We start from the raw sequence: 18,083 nt of genomic DNA, 5'->3' as shown, positions 1-18,083 counted from the left end.
CGGAGGCCAGGAATCCCGTTGTCAGGCCGGTACCACCAACAACGGAGGCAGCAACGCAAACGTCGGGAGTCGTCACCGGATGGCATGGGGCGGAGAAGTTGCTGCTGGGGGACCTTATTCAGTAGGCGGGTACCAGTATGGAGGTCCCGTTGTGCGAGCATGTTCGGGATGAGTGGTCTCTGCGGATCACGCACGCCTGTCTGGACGCGGGGGGGGCACCGGCTGTTCAGGACCAGATCTGTCCACATCTACGACGCGCCAGGGCGCCTGCTGGCCACTACCGACGGCCAGTAGTTTGTGGATGCTCTGATGGCTGGTCAGCCATTACTGGCGGGCAGCTGCCGCCCCTGCGGCGCCGGCGCAGTAACGCTTGCTGGTGAGGCTATTAAGCCAGGCACTCTGTGCATGACGTCACTACGCAAAACTCACGCATCGAAAACCCACTTTACAGAACACGGATAATACTAGTCTGGTTCCCAGCCCAAAGATTCCGTGATGGCTCTTGATAAAAAAAATCTTCTGTCTGGCATATCACTCACGGATATAAATAGATATGACGCAAGGGTCATGGGTTACAAGTTAAATTGAGAGCCCGGGTATTTTCGATCTCATTTAGTGCGCCCTGCCTGTTTGCGTGGGCATTTGCTAGTCGTCGTTCTTCCTAGATTCTCCTCTCGGGAGACTACCGAGGAGAAGTTGGTGTGATGTTTCCTGATGGAGGCTTTGCCGACTATACGATTTAGATTCAGGGAACATCGATTTCTGAGTCAATTGTAGCCTCATCAGCTGCCATATGGATACGGGAGTTTACGTTCAACATCTACCTACCCGGCCGGGAATTACGCCATCCGAACATGCCGAATATAGACGGGACGACTTCGGAATATTTCAGCTATTTCCGGAAAACTGGAGGAAATACTCAAGTCTTGCTCGTCTTTATCCTTCCTCCGTTGGCCATATGGGCATTGGGTGATACCGGACCCTTGATTATAGGGTCCAGTTCACTAATCCAAGCCCCATTGAAAACAGTGTAAAATCAGCACCGTTCAGGGCCCAATATATAGCATGCACGCCAACATCCCAGAGATTTCTGAAACACAAATGAAATTCTTATCTGGTCACTTATCTTTCAATTTCTTTTCAATTTTTTGTGGGTTAACCAATTACATTTTTAATTATCCCCACAAAACAAAATCACCCCCCAAAAAGTGATTTTTCCGAAGTCTGATTGCAGCCATTTTTCAAGTGGCAACCCTCAACTTAAGTTCTCGGGAACCTAGCTAGGACCATTTTCCAACCGTAGTTTTTAGCCCTTCTGCTCTCATATGAAAGCTCAAAGACCCAGGGAGTTGATCCTGGCAAAAATTTACACAATCTCACCATTTTGGGGGCCAAACAATCTCCTTTTTCAAAAGATACTGCGGGGGCACTTCAAATGCTGATGAGTGGGCCAGAAATTCTTACTTGAATTAGTGGTCTGCACCCTCTAGAGTAGTCAGAATCATCAGGTCTGGTATCTAGACGTGGATATGGCGATCCGAATACGGATATACACACTTCAAACAACACGTGGGGGCGGTGGCACACGTGCTCGTTGAGTGACGGTAGTACTGAGCGCACGGTGGTTGCTTTAATCCGCTTGTTTTCGCGACTTTGTGTATCATCAAGACAACACGTAAGAAATTGAATTACTGGTACACCTACGGGATATGGAGAAAGTTCATTTTTTTATTCCACGCTTTCACATTATAGGAATAAAATTCATAGGCCTAGTCTTTGAGACTGTGGTCTGGAGAAAGGGACAAATACCATGTTGAGACCTATCAGGGGAGTAGGACTACCGACTACGATTAGACCCATAAACAGGGCCTGACGAATATCCTCCTAGTATACAACGGTACGGAGGAGTATTTGTCGGGCCCTGTTTATTTGGCTTACGGGTGTAGACTAGGATCAACATTAGGCATGCCTACAGTACATCTTATGCATGTACATAGCCCATTTCTGTGAAAATGACAGTAGGCCTACAGTATATGCCCACTTACATTTGCACATATCTTGCAGATTGTGTACCCCTCTCCAGCAAGTCGCTGGGTATGATGATGTGCTCACATGCAGCTGTAACATTATTAGGCCATCACATGATATAAGCCCAACGTGGTCAAAACTAAATTTTTCTGAGTGCCCGCCCAACTTCACTTTGGCATGGTACTAACAACTACACTGTACGTTAGGCCTACTTTTCTGAAAACAAGTTTATACATGTATATGTATATATATACTAGAATTTATCGACTCTGAAGAACTTCTTTCGTGTATGTGGGATTTTCAGAGATTCGTTCAAGTGTGCCACATAAAATAGGGACCAGTCAGCTGCATTTGTGCCAATTTCTGGATGCTGTACGGTCGCTTTTAAATTTTGGGTTTTTAAATTTCATGACATCAAAATTGTTCATGTGTTTTAAAGCTTATAGTATTGTATGTATTTACTGTAACTGAATGAATCCATGTTTTTCAGCAAAGAGGTTTGGCAGTGGTGCATGAGGAAAGTAAAAAAACGTTGAAGAGTGTCATGTTAGAGACTCAACTTCATTCGGGCCAGGCTAGTGCACTATACCTCTGTGTACGTGGCCCTACTCCGGCTAGAAACAAGTGGAGGAAGGCTTAACCACTGGGATGAAGCTCCCCGGCCGTGAATGGTATCAGCGACATGCGGGTATTCCTCAAGTGTCTTTTTGATAAATTCACCCAGCAGTTTATCATGTTCAATTTGCCAAATGGTGAATTCCTGACCATCATGCCCGTTGGTGAATTATTTCTCATCTCGATACCATAATTTTGTTACAGCTGTGATTTGCTCAAGATCTTCACTGGCAGTGAACATATACAACTCCAGACACCTGCAGTTGTGGTGATCTCTGAGAACGTTACTACTGCACACCACATTTGGTGCGTTCAACTGGCATCTGTCATATGTTTGAATGAATCTGTTTTTAACATAAGAGTAGCTCTGGGAGCTCCCCTTAGGCTTTCATGCCTGTAAAAGTATGTACAGCGTAGTATACCAGTACAGTCATTGAAAAGGTTTAGGACAACTCATACAAAATGCATCAATCTGAAGAAAACCCAAACTGAAAACCAATCATTCATGGCACCTTACGGTGTATGTTTATTTTCAGTGTTTAACCTTTGCATCTTGGTTAAACAGCTATTTGACTACATTTCCGTGATTTGCAATGTTAACAGTCTGATGTTAAGTGTGCCCTCCTTTTTGCTGATTCCTATTTTTAACCCATGCTGCCTTGCAGACAAAATATACAAAACCTGCCTTTGCAAAAAATTTCATTCAAATAGGTATACAGATAGCACTACTGCAGTGATGTTATGCACCATTCAGTGAGACAATTAAAGCAGGCCCAGTGACAGAAATACCAATAAAATTCTGGGTGGTCTTTTGCAAATGACTAGTTAATAGTATTCCACTGCCTTGCATTTAATTTGGCCATGTACATGTAGTGTGGCCACGAAGCAGATCAACAGAGATACTGGTAAGTCAACTTACATGTACATGTCACGTATTGTTCCATATAACTGAAGTGTGGTTTTCTGCTCCTGTCTGCTAGAGTCAGTGATTGAAGTCTGAGCGTATATGTACATGTATTCTTATAGGTTCTGTTTGACACTGTGCTGGTGAATGCTAAAAAAGCTGGGTTATTTTGGACCGTGTGACTTGGCCATTCCATGCTTCATTTTGTAAAAATTAGGTGTGCTCAATCCAACAGATTGTTTTGCTATGATTGTCATTTGAAGTTCAATAGCACACACACTGCATGTGCTGGCCTGCCTACACATACATTGAGCATAGCAGCGGAGAAGTACAAGGTTTTGGCTAATCTGTGATTCCACAGCCCCCCAGCTCTTTTGTTTTTGGTGAAACTTTAGTTCATGGTTTTCAAGTCTTATTTATTTTTTGAGTTCGGTCATTTTTTCAAAAGATTGTTTTTTGTTTTGTTTTGATACTTACATGTAGAATTAGTGTGTGTGTCCCTATTCAGTTCCCTGCAACTTTGCAGTAGAGGTTTCTTCAGTCAGTTTGAGTTTCTCTCATTGTGATAGCTTGCTATTTTTCCAGGTCTGCCTTGTAATTGAATGCACCCTATACGCTTGCATTGCATTGGCTAACTATGATGCTGGACCCCTCACCTGCATACTGTATATCCATGGCAGATGGCAATCAGGTATAAAGAGATGACTGGACAATGGAGACATGTAAGTCTGAATATGACATCGTGCTAATGCACATACATACATATAATTGACACCTGCCAACCCTTCTGATTTAATTGCAATTAGGCAGCTGTGGTGGTTTCATCCTCCACCCATGGAAGGGAAAAACAGAGAGGAAGAATTTTTTGGAGGGGGGACTGCAGGGGGGGGGGGAAGTGATGGAAGGTGTTATGTCAGTGTGTGTATGTGTGTGGGGGGGAATAACCTTTTCCCTTCCCTATAGGGTCAGGAAGATCAGGCATAAGTTAAATAATGTATCTGCTTCAGCTGAAAAAGTTGCCACTTGGTGCAGCCATCAAAAAATGTACGGTTTTGTGTTAATTTCTCTTGTCTTAGAGAACTAAATTAAAAACTGAAGAGACTGCATAGTGCTGGATGTTATACACTTTGTAGACATGATGACCTGAGAACATAACCAACAGTAAACTTGTTTTGGGGTATAAATTCCCCCAAAAGGTACTGATGAAAGCTACAATTTAAATCTTCGAACTTTTTTTTAGCAGAGCTGTCCTTAAATTAACAACATGAAAATGAATATTTGTCTTGTAAAAAGAAACTTTTTAATTATAAATGGATGAATTAGTTAAATCATTTTATGATTATTTTAATTTCACAGATCAAGCCCCTTATTGTCATAATATGTACTCTTGGAGCATTGATGATGGTCCAAGCAAGATGGTCAGATTGTGGAATCAAAGAGGGCCAGCAGTCTACAACCTTCAGAAGAGGAGTTGAGAAAAATGGTGAAAACTACATGTATCACTTTGCAAATACTGACCTTGACCCTAAACCTGCCAGTTGCAGCATACTGCAGCAGATGTAAAAGCCTGGTGCACTATATCGGTGTTCCCCTTGGACTTTTTCTTCCGCGGGCAAGTGGAAACTTACTGTGACAGAATGTTTACTGGCTGTGTAAGACCTAATAAGATGCGCTGTACAAATCATGATGAAATTGGCAAAATCTGACAAAAACAACGATAAAAATCACACGAATTTGCCCAAATCTGCCACGAAGACGACAAATTCATACAGGAAAAGCCCTGTTCACGATGTATGTATAGCTTTATCCAGGCACGCCTCACTGTGTGCACACGGCATGCTGCTGTACTGTACGCATGGAGCTGGCGTCTGGGAACCATACAACCATTTTCTATGTGTAGACAGTAGTTTGTTTCGTATGTTTAGCATGGTCGCGGTCTATCTACCTTCTATAGGAACTGTTCCCATTAAACTTTTTTGCGCCCCTGCTAACTTACCATGGCTGCATGGAAATCTTCCACAACCCTTTTCAGCCTGAGAGTTTTACATCATGATTGCGGTAAGTTGACAGGGATGTTAGTTTGCTGTGCATTCTCTTTGGATTTAATTTTGTAAGTCTTCTGCATTCACATACCCCTGCCCAGCCTACATATGCAAATTTTGCATGTGCCTTTTACAATTCGCTGAAAAGACTTGATTATGCATACTGCCCCTTGACCCTCCACAATGTACTTCGATCCTGCTGCCATGTTAGTCCTTCATTTACGGACATGGTTTTATGGCATTTTCTGAGTTTCGTACCTTTTACGTTTGTGAATTGACTTGATTCCTGTTACGAATAATTGAGCGATTTCTTATCTATTGATAAGAGTGCTTATTTTTGTATTTCCTAACTCATATTTGGCATATTTTCTTGTTATTTTCTGCCCCTTTTTTCTATGCTTTATCTCCAGGTTTGGGTTTGATGCAACGTAGAGTATTGTGTATGGCCATTGAACAGGGTTGGGCAGCTCTTTGTTCTCTGTGTGGTGCGAGCATTTGAATAACAACGACCCAACGCTATATGGGTCTGGCCGTGGAGCGGGGCATGGTGGGCTGCCCCGCTCCTTTGTGGTGTGGTTTTGCATTATCCAAGATTAACGGCCATGATGAGGAAAGACCCAGTGGAGTTAATAGGCGGGGGTTAAGTGAGCTATGCCGCAACAATACCCTTATCGCTGATGACTATTAACGGAATTGATTGGGCTTAGCGAGCGGTGCTGTAACAATGCCCTTTATCACTGATGACTGTACCTTACACCTACCGACTGGGCTGAGCGTGCTGGGCCCCAACACTACCCTGGGTCATCAATGCCCACTCCACATATCTACAGATCAGGTTGAGCGAGCTATGCCGCAACAACACTCTTGATCTGGACTGCCTTGAGAATAATGGGCTGTTCCTTTCTCTGTGCTGCAGGTACCGAGCATCGCTACCTACCACAGCCCGAGCCACTCTACTGACCGAGGGCCCAGCAGGGCTCATGGGGCGACGGTCCGCCATCTGCCCCCAGGCCCCTCACCGGCTTCTGCTCCCTGGGCGGTGCCCATTCGGAAGCCCGGACAGTCAACTCCTTCCAAGCGGGTAACATGTTCCACAACTGGTTGGCCACGCTCCACCGCTTCTGCCACGGGTGAGTCTGCAGCTGAGCATCCCCGTTGCATCGGATGACATCGCCCCCTTTGGACTGCTATGCCGCCAGGGCGTTCGTCTGCCACATCCCATCTGCAGCTCTGGTCTGCCAATGGACTCCGGCCACCAGGCCACCAATCCCAGCCTTGGAATGCTCCTCGCAAGTAACGACCGACCATCCGGGGACGCTCGCCTGGCTATACTGCCAACCGTCCCGGTATCTGGCTCCCCCGCACCAGCGAAGACTATGAAGTGCAAGGCCAAGTCATCTTCCTCCGCTTCTTCCGCATCCAAAGCTCAGAAGAAACGCCTCTCCGATCCGGATCCTCCTCCATGGGGATGGCAACCCTTCAGTCTCTCTCTGAGGCCTTCACCTTGCTCGCCCGCAAGATAGACTCTAAACCTCAGCCGGCAGTGACGGCACTCGACCCGTATCACCTCCCAGCTGTCCCTCCTCCGTTGCATGGGGGTTCTCGGAGGCAGAAGTGGTTTCTGTTGGTGACTCTCTCCGTTCGAAGCATAGCTCGGCCTCCAACTACCCTCTTCCGAGGATGACGACATTGACTCTATTGCCAGCCTGACTCAATCTGTAGGCCGTCACCGCTGCCTTGAATGTGATATGATCCACATTCTTGGGCTCCCGTGATCAGATCCTATGCCTCCAGAGCAAAGACACTCTTCGTTCAAGCATCACTCTTCATGCCTCAAGTCAGCTGAACCTGTCTTCCCAGAGATTCCTTTGGACCGCTCCTGCGTACAGATGATGATCGCTCTGGCGAAGGCTAAGCGCTGGCGTCCAATCCCTCCCAGGGCTATGTCTTATTATAGCTTCCCTCAAGAGGATGTCTCTCGCTTCCTGCCCCGAATATCCCTGACGCTGCCAGAGATAAGATCTCGTCTGATTCTGGTAAACGCAATACCTTCGAAAGGACAAAGCCAACTTTGGCTCCACTCTGCTTTGCCTAGATATGACTTCTCTCTTCGGCCTCCGATGTTCAGCTTTCCTCGTCCTCTCGGAATATATTGCCCGGGCTTGCGAGGAGGACTCTCCGGTATTGCCGGATTTTGCAGCTCTTGCCCTGCGAGGGCTGGACGAGGGACTGTATTCTGTCATTGAACAGTTCATGCGTATTTTGCTGCTGGCCACTTCTAGCCGCAGAGCCAACGTGGTGGACAACATGCACATCCCTTACGAGTCAGTCAAGAACAAACTGCTTGATCTGCCACTTCTCGGGGACGACTTGTTTGCCAGGAAATTTACTGAGGTCCTTGAGTTGGGGGGGAAGCGTGTTGAGACTGCCAAGAAAATTTCACTCTGTGAACCCGTGGCTCCCCTACGCTGCCAGCCACCACCGCCACCGAGATGACAGGCCGGTCCGTCCCCGTCTTCAGGTCGCTCCTTTAATCGCCCACTCTGGTCAGCTACTCGACCATCAGACTCCCATCGAGCTCCACCCCAGACTGCTCCTAGGAGACTCCAGCCATGCCTTGCTGGCAGGGGTTCACGTACTGTGTCCCTGGTCCCTTCGGGGAGCGGCGCTGGTGACTACCCCCCTTTGCCTTTGGTGGCCGTCAATCCAAACCCATCAGCGGCTGTCTGGACAATTTCATCGGGTTCTGGTGCAAAATCACTTCGGACAGCTGGGTCCTTGTTCCATCCGGGATGGTTTTCCGTTATATTCCCCCTCCATGAGACAAGTCCAAGGGCCTGGCTCTGGAGGAGATTTCAGCGTTACTTCGCAAGTGAGCCATCACACCGGTGCACCTAATTCAGCTATCCACCTGCTTCCTCTCGACCTTTTTCCTGACACCCAAGAAAGAACCGGGAAAGTGGTGACCGATAATCAATTTGAAACCACTCAACAAATCCATCAAGGCAAACATGGCAAAGCGGTTTCGGATGGAGACCCTGAACATAGTATGGCACTCCCTACCAGTCTCATGTTGGGCCACCTCCATAGATCTACGGGACGCGTTTCTTCATATCCCGATACACAGGTAGGATCGCAAGTTCCTTCGCTTCGAATGCTACGGCCAAACCTACCAGTTTTGAGCTCTTCCGTTCTGCCTCTCCACCTCGCCAAAGGTCTTCACCCGAGTCGCCAAGACTGTCGCCGCCCATCTGCGATAGGGCGACGTTTTAAACTTTCAATACCTGGACGATTGGTTAATCATCGGCCGCTCTCTCAACGAGGCCAAGGCCTGCACTTCCCTCACACGCGACGTCACAACACCCCTTGGGTTCCTTCCTGTTCAAGATAGAATGGGAACCATGTCGGATCCTTCTCATTGCCCCGTTCTGGCCTCTCTAACCATGGTTTCCAAAGCTGATAAGACTCCTGGTACGGCAACCACTGGTCCTTCCAGCCAGGGATGACATCCTTCGTCAACCCAGATCGGGAATCCTCCACCCAGCGCCTTAGACTCTTTACTTGATGTGCTGGACGTTGTCCAACGATCCTTCAGGGTGTTGCGTCCATGGCGGCCCAGGGTCGACAACTGTCCACTTGCAAAATTTACAACAGCCGACTACAACATTGTAATAGATGGTGCGACAACCACAATGTTTCTCCAACCGAAGCTTCTGTGAGCTCCGTCATAGACTTTCTCATGTATCTGTTCCACTCGAGCCTCCAGGTTGCTACCATCCGCAACTACCAGTCAGCCTTGGCGGCTGTTCACTCGGGGTTCAGCGATGGATTGACTGCCTCTGACAACTGTGATATCCACCATCTCCTTCCAGGAATGTTCGTCGAGCATCCCCTCGTCAAGCATCTGGTTTTATCTTGGGATCTTAAAGGCGTTCTACGTGTCCTTGCCAGTCCCCTCTTCGAGCCACTGTTAGACATATCTGATCTCCATCTAAGCATCAAACTGGCATTCCTTCTCGCGGTCGTTACATCGAGACGCGGTAGTGAACTACACACCTTATCGATCGCCGATGGTCACATCCGTTGGGAGTTGCATGGGGTTCGCCTTATTCCAACCATTGGGTTTCTAACGAAGAAACAGATGCCTGCCTTCTAGCCTCCTGATATTTTTGTCCCCACCATAGCCTCACTTTCGGGAGATGACTGTGACAAGAGATGGTACCCAGTTCGAACTCTCAAGCGGTATCTTGACAGGACCAAGAATCGCAGAGAATCTAATTCACAGCTCTTCATCACTTTAGCAAAACCCTTTCACCGTCAAAGGAGATTATTGCCTGATGGACAGTCTTGGCCATCATCTTTGCTAACCGGGACTGGCCGGCACAACATGTTGAGGCGACCTGACCCCATGTCAGGGCTCATGATGTTCAGGCCGCCTCTGCATTCTGGTCGTACTTCAGGGGAGTCCCTCTGGCTGAAATCTGCCAGGTGGCACGTTGGAAATCTCCCTCCACCTTCACCAAGTGCTACCTGAAGGACATTCTTCAGAACGAAACAGCCAATGGCAGAACAACCCTGAGCTCGTTGGTCCAGACAATGTCTAATGCTGTTCCGGGATGAGTGACGGATACTTTGACCTGGCAGCGCTCCGCCTTATGTTCCCACTAGTAATTACACTCCCATCGCCGACCTGCCTCCAGGGTACCGTGCTACTTTGCATATGTAGGCTGGGCAGGGGTATGTGAACACAGGAGACTCCTCCCCCACGTGATGTGGGTCGTGTCTCCAAGTGATACTTACCCCTGCCCGGCTGCTCCTGCCCTTCCTTCCCTACTTCAGCTCCGGTGACATTTACTGCTTCGAAAAAAATGACGAACATGGTGGTGGGATCTCAGTGCATAGTCTTTTCAGCGAATTGTAATAGGCACATGGGAAATTTGTATATGTAGGCTGGGCAGGGGTAAGTATCACTAGGCGATGCGACCCACACCACGTGGCGGAGCATTTTACAGGAAAGCCGTTGTAAATTAACCAAAAAAGTCCAATAGGAACACACCTTTTGATGCACTGGGTAATCAACAGCAGCCAAACAAACTGGTCATGTTGAGACAATGGGAGCTAGTCTCATCGAACAATGCCACTGTTGGATCTTGTGGTGGCTGGCAACCACAGAGTCCCAGGCTGTTTTGCCTTGGACAGAGAGGACATGTAGGATCTCGTTACACTGGGCAAGCAAATGACTTTGACAAATGATGCAGACTGATGTATCTGGCAGGGTTTCCAGCCAAACAGCCCTGAACAGTTAGAGTTATATATTGTGCTTGTTTTGATTATAAAATCTCTTTGGAATCATTCATATTAATTGACAAAAATGAGGCCTTTCTATTTCTCCAGTCCAGTTAACGTTTTCTTTAAAAGGCTGTTGTTTGCAAGTGGATAGAAGCAGAGATGGTAGTGAGAGTGGAAGAAACATGTGCTGTCCATCCAGGAGAAGTCTGTCTAATGCAGTGATTGTAAGTTGTCTTTTCAAGTATTGAAGATGATGTTGAGGCAATACATTAATGTCACAGACATAAGCACAAAGTAATGTCAAGGCAATTTTGAAGATAAGTCTTGAAGGTTTGCATGGTGAATAGGTACAATAGAAAGTAGGTTTGCGGTAGCACCATGGACGTATCTCTTTTGTGAGTATTTGCGGTTCTGAAAAGAACCAGTGGTACTCGACGTTTCGAGCAGTATGCTCTGCTCGTCATCAGGAGAATGCCGGATACTGACTGGGAGTGGAGCTTAAGTAGTCTGGTGGAGGATTCTAGAGACAGGGGATTAGTCCGATGATGCGTGAAGGCGGGAACTCTGGAGAAGGGATTAGGCTGGCTCGGTGATGCGTGGCGGTAAACTTACTCAGGTGTGGCAGTACTGTTGGGGGTGTGGATTGGTAAACATGGGTGCTAAGGGTATAGAGGACCCATAGGCAGACTAAAGGAAGAACTGGGGCAGGGTGCCAAGGGGTATAGATGACCCATAAGGCGAGCTAAGAAGGGTTGAGGATGGGGCGCCAGATGTCACTGAAGATGAAGCCTGTGTCTTGCGGAACTGTTCTGTTCTTGTAAATCTCAATTGCCTCACGAACACGGCGTGGATACCATTGTTCTATGTTGGCAATGAGATGGGCTTGTTGCCAGTGGACTTGGTGGTCTTCAGTGCTGGAGTGCTTGATGATGGCAGATTTCTCGAGATCCCCCCCGTCGTCCATGGGCTCGGTGTTCGTTGAGTCTGGTGGTGAGATCTCTGCCAGTCTCGCCGATATACACCTTGCCGCATTCGCAGGGGATCCTGTAGACGCCTGGCTTGGTCTTGGGGTCTTGCTTGTCCTTGTGTGACTGGAGAGCTGCTTGGATCTTGTTGGGGGCGGTATGGAAGACTTTGATGCCATGGTGTAGAAGGATGCGCTGGATCCGGTGGGAGGTATTGCCTATGTAGGGGAGGGTGACAGAACTAATGTGCCTAATGGGTTGACCTCGGGTATAGGAGACCCGCTGGTCTGGAGGGGGTCTAGGGTCTTGATCTGTCTTGACTTGAATCCGTTCCGCTGTAGTGCTGTGGAGATGTGATGAAGTTCCAGTTGCAGGTGGTCTTGGTCGCAGATGTTGTATGCTCGGCGCACGAGGGTTCTGTTGACGGAGGCCTTGATGCTGGGATGGTGGAAAGACCGGTTGTTTAGGTAGCGGTCGGTGTGTGTTGGCTTCCTATACACTGTGCGGGATAGGGTGCCATCTTGCGATCTTGAAACCTCGACATCCAAGAATGCAATGCGACCGTCTTGTTCCTGCTCCATGGTGAACTGGATGTCGTTGTGTTGGCTGTTGAGGTGTTGAAGAAACAGCTGGAGGTCTTGTGGGCTGTGTGGCCAGACGACGAAAGTGTCGTCCACATACCGGATCCATACGCTGGGCTTGAGGTCTGCGGAGAAGAGGGCTGTCTGCTCAAATTCTTCCATGAACAGGTCTGCCAGAACCGGGGATAGAGGCGATCCCATGGAGGTTCCGGAAGACTGCTCGAAGAATTTGTCTCTCCACTGGAAGCAGGAAGATGTTACGCAGCTGCTCAGGAGATCGTGGATTTGATGTGGTGTGAGGTTGGTCCGGTCGCTGAGTGAGGGATCTTGAAGTAACCTATCCTTGGCGATGGTGCATGCTTCGAATGTGGGAACATTAGTGAAGAGCGAGACCACATCGAAGCTGACCATTATGTCTGTGGGGCGTAGAGACAACCCGTCGATGAACTGGGCGAACTGGTCCGAGTTCTTGATATGATGTGGGGTGTTGCCAACCAGAGGGTGAAGGATCTTGGTGAGGTGCCTGGCAGTGTTGTAGGTGGGGCCACCTCGGGAAGCTACGATGGGTCGGAGTGGGATACCGGTCTTGTGTATCTTGGGCTGGCCGAAGAATCTTGGACATCTTGAACTTGAGGGTCGAAGCTGTCGGTATAGGGCCATGGAGATGCTGTCTGACCGTTGGAGGGCTAGGAGCTTAGCCTGGAATCTCTTTTGGATGGAAGGTATGGGGTTCTTGTGAAGGGGCCGGTAGGCACCCGACTCAAGAATATCCCGCACCTTACGGTCATAGTCAGCTTTGTCCATGACGACAGTTGCGTTCCCCTTGTCTGCAGCGAGGATGTGGATGGAGTGATCTCTACGTAGGCTGTTGATGGCTTGCTGTTCGGTCTTAGAGATGTTGGGCTTGACGGGCTTGTGGTTCTTGAGGGCTTGGCTGATGTGGAGGCGGGCGTCGTCCGCAGCACTCTTGTTCAGGTGGCGAAGGGCTGGCTCAACAGACTGGATGATGTCTGCTACTGGAGGGGACCGCGGGACCAAGGCGAAGTTCATACCGAGGGCAAGGACTTTGGATTCCGTGGGTGACAAGTGGCGGTGACTGAGATTGACCACGGTTTGCCTTGTGAATGCAGCTTGTGAACGGAGGTGGGGCTTGGTGGGGTATGGACATGAGGATATAGAAGATCCTATAGTCCGACTGGGAATATGGGATTTACTCTGGTTCTTGGAGAGGCGACGGAATTTCTTGATCTGTCGGCGGCGAGTTGATCTGAAGACATGGTGGCAGACACTGTCTGTCATTCTCTTGATCTTGGTGAAGTCTTCAGTCGAAACCGCTGTAGCGATGTGATTCTGTGCTGTGGAAAGTTGTCTGTCTAGGTGTGCCAGGGTCGATCTTGTGGCTTGGATGCGGTGTCGGAGAAGGGCTAGGCTGGACCATGTCTTCAGATCAACTCGCCGCCGACGGATCAAGAAATTCCGTCGCCTCTCCAAGAACCAGAGTAAATCCCATATTCCCAGTCGGACTATAGGATCTTCTATATCCTCATGTCCATACCCCACCAAGCCCCACCTCCGTTCACAAGCTGCATTCACAAGGCAAACCGTGGTCAATCTCAGTCACCGCCACTTGTCACCCACGGAATCCAAAGTCCTTGCCCTCGGTATGAACTTCGCCTTGGTCCCGCGGTCCCCTCCAGTAGCAGACATCATCCAGTCTGTTGAGCCAGCCCTTCGCCACCTGAACAAGAGTGCTGCGGACGACGCCCGCCTCCACATCAGCCAAGCCCTCAAGAACCACAAGCCCGTCAAGCCCAACATCTCTAAGACCGAACAGCAAGCCATCAACAGCCTACGTAGAGATCACTCCATCCACATCCTCGCTGCAGACAAGGGGAACGCAACTGTCGTCATGGACAAAGCTGACTATGACCGTAAGGTGCGGGATATTCTTGAATCGGGTGCCTACCGGCCCCTTCACAAGAACCCCATACCTTCCATCCAAAAGAGATTCCAGGCTAAGCTCCTAGCCCTCCAACGGTCAGACAGCATCTCCATGGCCCTATACCGACAGCTTTGACCCTCAAGTTCAAGATGTCCAAGATTCTTCGGCCAGCCCAAGATACACAAGACCGGTATCCCACTCCGACCCATCGTAGCTTCCCGAGGTGGCCCCACCTACAACACTGCCAGGCACCTCACCAAGATCCTTCACCCTCTGGTTGGCAACACCCCACATCATATCAAGAACTCGGACCAGTTCGCCCAGTTCATCGACGGGTTGTCTCTACGCCCCACAGACATAATGGTCAGCTTCGATGTGGTCTCGCTCTTCACTAATGTTCCCACATTCGAAGCATGCACCATCGCCAAGGATAGGTTACTTCAAGATCCCTCACTCAGCGACCGGACCAACCTCACACCACATCAAATCCACGATCTCCTGAGCAGCTGCATAACATCTTCCTGCTTCCAGTGGAGAGACAAATTCTTCGAGCAGTCTTCCGGAACCTCCATGGGATCGCCTCTATCCCCGGTTCTGGCAGACCTGTTCATGGAAGAATTTGAGCAGACAGCCCTCTTCTCCGCAGACCTCAAGCCCAGCGTATGGATCCAGTATGTGGACGACACTTTCGTCGTCTGGCCACACAGCCCACAAGACCTCCAGCTGTTTCTTCAACACCTCAACAGCCAACACAACGACATCCAGTTCACCATGGAGCAGGAACAAGACGGTCGCATTGCATTCTTGGATGTCGAGGTTTCAAGATCACAAGATGGCACCCTATCCCGCACAGTGTATAGGAAGCCAACACACACCGACCGCTACCTAAACAACCGGTCTTTCCACCATCCCAGCATCAAGGCCTCCGTCAACAGAACCCTCGTGCGCCGAGCATACAACATCTGCGACCAAGACCACCTGCAACTGGAACTTCATCACATCTCCACAGCACTACAGCGGAACGGATTCAAGTCAAGACAGATCAAGACCCTAGACCCCCTCCAGACCAGCGGGTCTCCTATACCCAAGGTCAACCCATTAGGCACATTAGTTCTGTCACCCTCCCCTACATAGGCAATACCTCCCACCGGATCCAGCGCATCCTTCTACACCATGGCATCAAAGTCTTCCATACCGCCCCCAACAAGATCCAAGCAGCTCTCCAGTCACACAAGGACAAGCAAGACCCCAAGACCAAGCCAGGCGTCTACAGGATCCCCTGCGAATGCGGCAAGGTGTATATCGGCGAGACTGGCAGAGATCTCACCACCAGACTCAATGAACACCGAGCCCATGGACGACGGGGGGATCTCGAGAAATCTGCCATCATCAAGCACTCCAGCACTGAAGACCACCAAGTCCACTGGCAACAAGCCCATCTCATTGCCAACATAGAACAATGGTATCCACGCCGTGTTCGTGAGGCAATTGAGATTTACAAGAACAGAACAGTTCCGCAAGACACAGGCTTCATCTTCAGTGACATCTGGCGCCCCATCCTCAACCCTTCTTAGCTCGCCTTATGGGTCATCTATACCCCTTGGCACCCTGCCCCAGTTCTTCCTTTAGTCTGCCTATGGGTCCTCTATACCCTTAGCACCCATGTTTACCAATCCACACCCCCAACAGTACTGCCACACCTGAGTAAGTTTACCGCCACGCATCACCGAGCCAGCCTAATCCCTTCTCCAGAGTTCCCGCCTTCACGCATCATCGGACTAATCCCCTGTCTCTAGAATCCTCCACCAGACTACTTAAGCTCCACTCCCAGTCAGTATCCGGCATTCTCCTGATGACGAGCAGAGCATACTGCTCGAAACGTCGAGTACCACTGGTTCTTTTCAGAACCGCAAATACTCACAAAAGAGATACGTCCATGGTGCTACCGCAAACCTACTTTCTATTGCAATTTTGAAGATTACAAATACAGACGCTCCAGACAGTTGGGGTCATAAGATATTACCTGAACCAAGTCACTTTCAGGTTTGACAACTTCACAATCACCATTGTGCAGTGTATGTGTTCATTTGTTTAACCCTAAAAGAACCAGGGAATAGATAGAATCTGCCCCCTCAAGATTTTTTCTGATATCGCCACAGAACAGTAGTCGAGCCTTTAGGCGTTTTTGAGTAACTCTTTTGTGGTCGTTTTTTTTACACCAGTTCTGTGAAAATCGTACATACATGGATCTTTTCATTACAACCGCCCCTTTTTTCTTAAAAGAAAAAGCAAAAAAAAAAAAAAAGTCTGGTCTGAGCCAAGTTGGCTCATCAGGCCAGTGTTTGTTGCAGTTTCCTTGGCATGAAACAACTGAGAATATATCTTTTCCCCTGGATGGGATGCCAGTCCATCACAGGTTGCTTCCACGCTACTGCTGGTACCCATTTATACTCCTGAGTGGAGAGGCAAGCCAGGGTGACGCTTGCCAAGGGCCACAACATACTTCCAGCAGCTGGATTCGAACCTTCAACCCTATGATTGGATACCACAGACCCTAACCACTTGACCACATGAAAGAAGTCAGCCATACTTTTCCATTTTTTTTTACGAGCCAAGCCTTTAGTTTCGTATAGCAGCTTTTTACAATCACTTTGACAGCAGTTCTGTGAAAATCACACATGCTGTTCTCAGTGCGGCACCCACTTTCCAGAAACACGTCAACCAGAAACCCATACCTGCACTTTCAACTGCTGTGAGGAGTGCATGCAGTGGCGGGTATGCTTGTAGCCTTCAACTGCGAATGACCGTATCAACTATAAGTTGTATGTCAGATTGATTTGAAACTCCACATCTGTATTGATAAGGAGTGTTTTACATGCACGCCGAGTGTTGAAAAAAAAGAAGATCTTGGCTGTGAGATGGTAACAAAATGACCCAGTAACTTCAGGTTTAACACTGGAATAAAATTGACAGAACTTGATGACATTGATTGGTTTCTCCTAGCAATCCTGGCAGGAGGAGTTTCTGTTTTGGTTGCTGTAGCAGAGGCTCCACTATAAAATGCTGACCAACCACAGAGGGCACTATTACCACTCCATGAAGCCTACTACATCACACAGTGGTAGTGGAAAGCTTAAAGGGAAAAAAAGAACGGAACACTGCCTTAATTGCACAGTGGTAATGGAAAGAGGAAAAAAAAGGACTGAACACTGCCTTAATGGCACAATGGTAATGGGAAGAGGGTGAGAGAAAAGAAGAATTGAACACTGCCATAATCACACAATGGTAACAGAAAGAGGAAAAAACTGAACACCGCCTTCATGGCACAATGGTAATGAAAAGAGGAAAAAAGAACTGAATGCTGCCTGAATTCCCTGATTTACATCACAGCAGTAGCCCCCCCCACACTCATCCAAAAAAGCTGACAAATTTTAATGTTTATAGCAAGCTACCAAAAATTGTGAAAAACTCTCTAAATTAAAAAATTCAGATTACCTGACATTTCAGTCCTTACCGAATCTCCTGTGTTCAACCAACACAGTTTTTAGTGAGACTACATGGTATAAAACTGAACATTTGGAAGTGTAAATGTAGAAGGGTTTGCAAATATATAAGTTTGGCCTAAAATATATTGAAATACATGCAAAGTCTGAATATTCTGTTTTTGTTATTTAAATACATGCAAATGTGCTGTGCCCTCTGACCTTTTTGAAATTG

The 18,083-nt window shown here is 48.3% G+C and overlaps 1 protein-coding gene across 8 annotated transcripts; it reads left to right on the top strand.

Moving 5' to 3' along the window:
• Window positions 1–1,066: 1,066 nt before the first annotated feature.
• On the top strand, window positions 1,067–17,942 carry LOC147796619 (uncharacterized). Of its 8 annotated transcripts, none has more exons than XR_015427834.1 (7): window positions 1,067–1,675; window positions 2,519–2,716; window positions 2,848–2,949; window positions 4,133–4,269; window positions 4,904–5,030; window positions 10,989–11,102; window positions 17,370–17,942. XR_015427834.1 is itself a non-coding variant. In XM_087146614.1 (7 exons), the coding sequence occupies exons 4-7, from the start codon at window positions 4,185–4,187 to the stop codon at window positions 16,821–16,823; spliced, it is 327 nt and encodes a 108-aa protein (XP_087002740.1). In that variant the 5' UTR covers window positions 1,067–1,675; window positions 2,519–2,716; window positions 2,848–2,949; window positions 4,133–4,184; the 3' UTR covers window positions 16,824–17,942. The 8 variants fall into 8 exon arrangements, 5 of the variants coding, with proteins under 5 accessions (XP_087002740.1, XP_087002739.1, XP_087002737.1 ...); XR_015427832.1 differs by having other exon boundaries at window positions 16,773–17,942; XM_087146614.1 differs by having other exon boundaries at window positions 4,133–4,238; window positions 11,008–11,102; window positions 16,773–17,942.
• Window positions 17,943–18,083: the final 141 nt, after the last annotated feature.

The sequence above is a fragment of the Acanthaster planci genome, linkage group LG15 (genome assembly GCF_054643075.1).
Source record: "Acanthaster planci isolate LZ-2023a linkage group LG15, COTS_SCS, whole genome shotgun sequence".
Taxonomy (NCBI): Eukaryota; Metazoa; Echinodermata; class Asteroidea; order Valvatida; family Acanthasteridae; genus Acanthaster; species Acanthaster planci.
This window is presented reverse-complemented; position numbering and strand designations above follow the sequence as displayed.

Coding starts and splice junctions, on each gene's coding strand:
- LOC147796619 (XM_087146610.1), top strand. CDS start 7,687: ATGACTTCTCTCTTCGGCCTCCGATGTTCAGCTTTCCTCGTCCTCTCG.